The following is a 7181-nucleotide window of genomic DNA, read 5'->3' on the forward strand; positions in this document are numbered from 1 at the left end:
GTATTGCGCATCATAATACACATGAACACCCGCGCGTTCCGAGGGAAGAGACCGGAATACGAGAATTTATCAGCCGTAGGCATAGTTATGGCCGTAAAATCAGCTAATCAAATGCTTCGCATTCACGTACCAGGACAACCCTTCATGGCGTCTCTTCCATTCTCAAAAACGCTCGCGCACAGGTGATATCAATTGTAAACCTGCTTGCTTACGTCACACGGCAATCCCTGCGCAAGCCCCCTTAATTACAACCTATTTGCGATACAAGTGACTTTTATACTTCATCACCTTTCCCACGGAAATTAATAATAGTCCATAATTGTTAATAATAGTCAATCATATGCAAAGCATCAGTCCACCAGTCAATATAAAAAACAGCAAGCACGCAGTGGCGTACACTTTTGTGATTCATCGTAGAGCCCCGCTGATGCCAATTACACCTGAAACTGCCCTCTGGGTGCTGAATGTAACATTCCCAGTGAATTCTCAAAACCAAATTCATCCCACTACAAAGCAGAAGTCGAGATTTTTATTTATTAAAAAAAACAAAAACGCACTTTCTCGCCATAAATATGGGATGAAATCATCACTGCAACAATCGCATTACTGAGAAGCCGCGTTATCACTGCAGTAAAGTCACCGTTAACCGCCGTTAGTGGCCGTCAGTGTATTGGGAATACCCAGCCCCCCCCCCCCCCCCCCCAGCTTAGCGGAAAACCTCAAGCCCACCCTCACCCCTACCCCCCACCCCCCAAAAAAATATTCGAATATATTATATTTTTGATTCTGAGAGAGGCACTTCAGAATAATGTATTTAACAGTAAACAGGGAGGAGAAACATCAAAGAGGGGATATTTAGGCTCCCTCACAGCTGCACTGCATGAAAAATGTAAAACCTTCCTAAAATAACGGCATAAATGAGTGATGATGAGCGGGACTGTCTGCTATTCGGCTCGTTCCCCTGCTGGACGCGGCTACGGCGTCTCCAGAGAGGCGCTCCACAGTACGGCCCAAATCACACGCGCTATCCACACAACCCAGAGGCACGAAGCAGACTCTGCTGTGTCTGCACGTTTTCAGATGACAAAAGCAGACTTCAGGATGCACCGGATAATTCCTAATGGGTGCTGTTGTTAGCGTAAGCAACTTTACAATAAGCAACCAATAACACCTCCCCCCTTTCTTAATAACCACAAAGGAAGCTGTGCAAATGTGTTGACTGTAGTATCACCCAAATAGCCGGGCAGAGTTTGGGTCAGTGCTGATGTCACACACTAACATCCCACATGCCGAATCAAGCCCACCTGGTACCGAGGTGTTATGTTTGTTTGGTGAATCCTCCCACTGCACTGAGTGATAAAGATAAACTGACACACATCATCCTTTCGTAACTGGTAAATGAGTGATAAAGATAAACTGACACACATCATCCTTTCATAACTGGTAAATGAGTGATAAAGATAAACTGACACACATCATCCTTTCATAACTAGTAAATGAGTGATAAAGCTAACACACATCATCCTTGCATAAGTGTCACATGAATAAGCAGCCATGACATTCAGCGCTGGGTGAATGAGTGACTGGGTGATGAGTGATAATGGGTGAATGAGTGATGCTAGGTGAATGAGTGACTCTGGGTGAAAGAGTGACTCTGGGTGAATGAGTGATGCTGGGTGAATGAGTGACCTCAGCGTGCTCACGCAGAGCCATTACAGGGGCATCCTCCAGCTGAGCAGCAGCATGGATCTGCATTCACACGCTCCCTGAGGAGAAGCATGTGCCTGCAGCAGACACACAGAGGTCAGAGGTCAGGGTGGTTTCCTACACAGATTAGGTTAGGGTTCCTGGTGCACATGGAAAGCACAGTTCAAGGTACATATTTTGTTTTACACATTATCAAATTCCTTGTATTTTCAGATGTTACTCTCCCAGGTTTATCAAAGCAGGGCACTCACTACACAGATGATGGGAACATAATCGGATCCACAGATTTTTACATTTTTAATCAGCTAAATACACCAATAAAAACATTGAGAGTATTAGAAGGGCCACAGCTATGATTTTGCAGGCTCAGGACAACATGCACTAAGAAACCTGTCCGTCGAACCCACACACCTGTAAACCTGTCTGTCTAACACACACACACACACACCTGTAAACCTGTCTGTCTAACACACATACCTGTAAACCTGTCTGTCTAACACACACACCTGTAAACCTGTCTGTCTAACACACAACACACACCTGTAAACCTGTCTGTCTAACACACATACAGCATGCTCCTGTAAACCTGTCCACTTTGTGTTTTCCCCTGTCATACCTTCCCTGTTTTGCTTACCTGGATCATCACTGCAAATGCAAATGAAAGATTCAGTCCTGGACTGGGCTTGTTTGTGTGCAGATGCTGATGAAGGTCTGACTGAAGGCAGCACAGTCTCGTGCCACGCCATTCCCCAACAGCCAGTAAACAGACCCCAGCGTGGGCAGAACGCTTCCCACAAAGCCCCAGGCACCATGGCTTAAGCACTACTTTAGAGCAGCAAAGCGAACTCACCCATAGGGATCATGCAAAGCCCTCATTGTCTGTCTCTGAGTGTATGCTAATGGAAGCATGCACGCCCAGAGTAATTATAAAAAGATTTTTTTATGTGATTGTTATCGCTGATTATTGCGGTGCATTTTTTTCTAATTGCCATCTTTGTTTTTGTAATATAATCAGAACATTGCTATGTAATTGTTATGGAAGTATTGTATTTCATAATGCATGAACAGATTGCTTGTGGGCTATGAAATACAATAGTTTAAAAGGGCGAATCTGAAGAAGAATGCGCACTACATCAGACTGAGAGATCGCTTGCTTCCCCACTTCACGTGCCGTAGGCAGGCTTGTTTGTACATCCAACAGTTATTCCACATCGATCTAATAGTAAATGTGCAAGCGGACCGCGTCTCTGCAACATGTTATCATCAATCAACCAAAAAACTGCCCTACAATATGAATTATAAAGGGCCTAATTCGGGCCATGTGGTGAGACGCAATTTGGCGAAGCCAACGGCGCGTGAGCTGAAGCGTACAATTTAATGTGGTTGTCCTGCTACATCCTACATTCATGCATTTATTGTAATGAACGATTTGCCAAATATCCACTACGCAATCCTAATGACAGGAAACTATTCAAAGTATAACGTCATGTGATAGACAATTTCATTATGAGTGTGTTCATTTTAGTTGCAGCCAATTCGTGTAGCTAATTCGTTGCCAAATGTTCCGACCAATATAAACAGAACGCAGCATCAAACTAAGACTGCTAGGCGTACTGATTTATTACACCTTACAGGTGAAATGTTATTTATTTGTGTGTAGATATGCCACGTCTGGAATTTAGCTATACATTAAATTATAGCTTTATATCTGGTGATGCAAAAATAAACTCTAATAAAAATACATAAACAATCAATTGAATGTATCATGTCTGTCTTCTTCTGATTGCCCTAATTTGTTTTGGAAGTTAATCTTCAGTCGGGATCAAGATATATTAACAACCCACAAGATCGAAAAGCCTCCGTCTCCGCCGATATTTGTCTGTAAACTGCCAGTTCCCAAATTTGATGGAGGGTGAGCTGTCCTACCTGGCTTTGAATCGCGCACGCAGGGGAAAGTTCGGCTGACATTAATAAGCACAGAAATGCAGAACTCACCTCGTGCAGTCTATTGAAGGACGCTGTTATTCGCAATCCAAGTATGATGGTGAAATAGATGGAGAGATTATTGGCAAATCTCAAATGTACCTCTAGTCCAAGGGTGCTGTCAGTAAAATCTTCCTCTTTAGCGTCTCTAATCTCTACTAAGCTCAGCCTGCCTCTCTCTCCTCGCCCCCCTCCCTCTTAGACGGACTTACGGGCATCTCACCCTCTCTCTTTCCTCATCCTTGACAATTTCTCTTTCTCAATTTCTCGTTATCTCCCCCTCTTTTTCTTTCACTTCCTCTTTCTAAGTAAACAATTTGTCCAGTCTTGTTGAATTAACACACCTAATACATATTGTAAAAAAAAATTTAAAAAAACGGACGACAACATTAAACATTTACGCAATAAAAATACTGAACAATCCTCCCTTACAGTGAATCGGCGAATAAATGGGTAGGTCAATGTCGCCACCTGCTGGCATACTCGGGTAACGCCCCGTAACTTTTGTCGCGGGCGCCGTACTATGCCAGCCACCCGGGTAAATGGAGGGCTAGTGTACTGCACGCGCAGATGCTAAGCATTTACAGCGTCAAAACAAATATTCTCCTATTCCTCGAGTCAAGTCGGCAGCTAACGGCTTAGATCCCTGTAATTTGATATAAAGTCCAAAACATGGAAAAAAGTGTTCTTTATGGCTGTTCATTTAAAAACACATGTCTAGGAGATTTTCGTATGTGTGTAGGAACCTTATTTATGGTAAGATAATGGATATTTGAGGGATATGGTAAAGGTCCATAAAAACATCACTGTAATATAATTTCTGCACTTTAAATAAGCATCTTTAAATGAGTTGAGATGGGCCTCTCCGCTTCACTGCAAAGTGCTTTGATATCATGAAATGCACAATGTAAATGAGATTAATTATTTATGGCATTCAGGGTCATGTTGTAAGTAACATTTTTAGATAATCTATTTTAAAAAAGCCCTCACCTCCTACACAGTAGCTTTGGAAGCGTTCTGATGAAAATAATTTTATCTGTGCATAGTGGATTGGCACTTCATGCGTTAAGGTGAATGCCAGGGGCTCAGGAATCCGGTCTGGTTTCTGGTTTGGATGATTCCCTGACACCTCTGCATGCATCAGGGTGGAAAGAAGGAAATACACCGCTTGAATTGTAAGGGTGTCCTGAGAAATTTTCTGTGACGCCAAAACTATTTTTTTTTGCAGTTTACAGAGGGACAGGGGTGCCCTCCTCTCCGGGCACCGAAAGTAGAGCATTCCAATGGCCATAGATTACTCATGACTGTAAACAGACTCAGAAACACTAAGTAAAACATACCGTCAGAGAATGCTTATCACATGCATGTAACAGATAAGACTATCTAAAGATATATAGCAGATTAGATATAGCAACAGAGGCATTTGTTGTTTAGCTAGAAATTATAATCTCATATATGAGTCTTGAATTAGGTAATAATTGAGTCAGTTTATTCTATGTTGATTTTGAGAAGCATGTTTGATAAATTTTATAGTGATCAATGAAAGACTCCTGGGTCCATGCACAATGTGTGACGGAATGGTAAATCAAACAGTCTGACTGATTTTGACTGTGTAGATTATATGTCCGCTGTCCAGCTCACCATGTACTAATGTGTCACTAATGCACAGCTGAATAAAAATAGCAGCAGGACTGAGGCTTCAGCTGTTTATTACCCTGAGCAACACAGGAAGCCATGCCTGCTATTTACAAAGATACTTCTAAAGGGAATTTACGCGCCCACAGGTCAATGAAAATGCTTTTGTTAACAGTAGCAAGTGAAAAGTCCACAAGATAATGCATGTTATTTCTTGTGATTTTAAACTATCTTGCTATTAATTGTTTCTTTATTCTTAAATATGAATATTTAAAATTAATTTAGGAAATCCATTCCGAATGAAGAATGTCTTTTCATTCATGCATCGTTGAGAAAAGAACGCATACTTTCGAGTTTTGCCGAATACACAATTTTGTCCCTCATGACATTCCGTACAGTGTAAAATCGTCTACTTCCGGAGTCGGAGAAAAGGTCACAAGCTCACACGCTGTCAGAAGAAACGCTTAACATTCGAATTTCGTGTTATAAAAATATACTTTCAGCTCCAATTCAGAGATGTTAAAGATTGAAGGATTGGGCCCCAAAATGGACCCAGAGGAGATGAAGCGAAAGATGCGAGAAGACGTGATCTCATCGCTGCGGAACTTTTTAATTTATGTTGCCCTTCTCAGAGTCAGTAGGTATCCTACCTGGATGGCTAATTTCAGAGCACATTAGCCGGCTGCATCAATTTTCTGTTGTTCCGATTCTGTTCCAGCGGTCACGGGTTTTTAACGCACGGTTTAGTGTGAGCTAATATCTGAAGGGTGTGCCGAGGTGTCGCGTTGTAGCTACATAGCTACAACTATCGTTTGCTAGTCAGAATAAGGTCCTGACTCATATTAAACCGACGGGATAGGTGGCTGTAACTACATTGTGCAGCTGCGGTTACTTATCTGGGTCTACCGACAACGTATCTTAACACAGTATTTCGGAATGTCGCCACGCTAAGCTACTCACAACTAGAAATGAATAACCAGCTACCCGAGAGGCTGTTGTGACATTGCAGTTATATTTCCCAAAACGTTTTCACGAGGAGCGCAGAAGTCTTACATCGGGGCCAATAAATTCCCCTTCTTTACAAAAACGGAAACGTAGGGAGCAGAAAAATACATCTAAGACTAGCAGTTTGGCTATTCCAGTTAAGTATAAGTGCAACAGCGCACGTATAAAATGGTTATTGTTATCTTGAAATATAAAATATAATTTATGATACCAAGTTTGCGTAAGAAACCGTAGATGGTGTAACAAGCTGACGTGACCAATAAGACTAAATGTCCAGCATCCTCATTTATCTTATTGCGTGTAGTGGCTGAAACATCCTGATTATTGCGCAGACATAAATGCACCCATGAGGGACTGTGCATAATGAAACAATACATTTCCCAGTATCATTATAACAGTAGTGATTAATTATTATTATTATTATATACAGATAACAGATTTTTATTTTGTAGGGGTAAGATACGGCATATCTGGATGACATTGTTTCTACTTGTCCTTGTAGCACCTTACGTTCTTAAGAAGCTGGACAGCATATGAAGTGGACACAACCTCCAAGCCCCTACGCCCCCAATTCCTGGGAGACGATAAGGAACCGGAAGCTGGAGATTTCAAAAGCATCACTGATCCAGAAATTCAGAAGTCTGGCCAGCATACGCGTTTAAGATAAAAGCAGCTTCCAGTGAACTATGTGGTGTACAGTAGCCTAATATCTGTTTGTTTTGCCTTTTTTATTATATTAAACACAAGCTAATGAACGTATTTTGGTGTGATTCATTATCGCAAACCGGCTCAGAATTCCAGTTCTATCAGCTATAAAACGTTAAAGGGTACATGTAGTTTAGGAGAGGAAC

General features: G+C 41.8%; 2 protein-coding genes across 5 annotated transcripts in view; one reads left to right on the top strand and one right to left on the bottom strand.

Moving 5' to 3' along the window:
* Positions 1-7181, bottom strand: part of LOC118227186 (FERM and PDZ domain-containing protein 1) — a 35621-nt gene that overhangs the window by 26184 nt on the left and 2256 nt on the right. The window contains exon 1 of one of the 4 annotated variants that reach the window (XM_035417382.1): positions 3703-4126. The exons of 1 other annotated variant lie outside the window; for it this stretch is intronic. The gene's annotated coding sequence lies outside the window, so the exon portion shown is untranslated. 2 more of the 4 variants (XM_035417384.1, XM_035417383.1) reach the window with 2 other exon arrangements.
* Positions 5813-7089, top strand: tomm5 (translocase of outer mitochondrial membrane 5 homolog (yeast)). The gene is made up of 2 exons (XM_035417403.1): positions 5813-5962; positions 6833-7089. Exons 1-2 carry the CDS (start codon positions 5842-5844, stop codon positions 6865-6867), a joined length of 156 nt encoding a protein of 51 aa, XP_035273294.1. The 5' UTR covers positions 5813-5841; the 3' UTR covers positions 6868-7089.

This window comes from Anguilla anguilla, chromosome 5 (genome assembly GCF_013347855.1).
Source record: "Anguilla anguilla isolate fAngAng1 chromosome 5, fAngAng1.pri, whole genome shotgun sequence".
NCBI classification, from domain to species: Eukaryota; Metazoa; Chordata; class Actinopteri; order Anguilliformes; family Anguillidae; genus Anguilla; species Anguilla anguilla.

Bases quoted from the DNA above. Each gene is read 5' to 3' on its own strand.
- tomm5 (XM_035417403.1), top strand. From the start codon at position 5,842: ATGTTAAAGATTGAAGGATTGGGCCCCAAAATGGACCCAGAGGAGATG. The intron at 5,963-6,832 runs GTAGGTATCCTA...TTGTCCTTGTAG, and splicing joins TGTTGCCCTTCTCAGAGTCA to CACCTTACGTTCTTAAGAAG.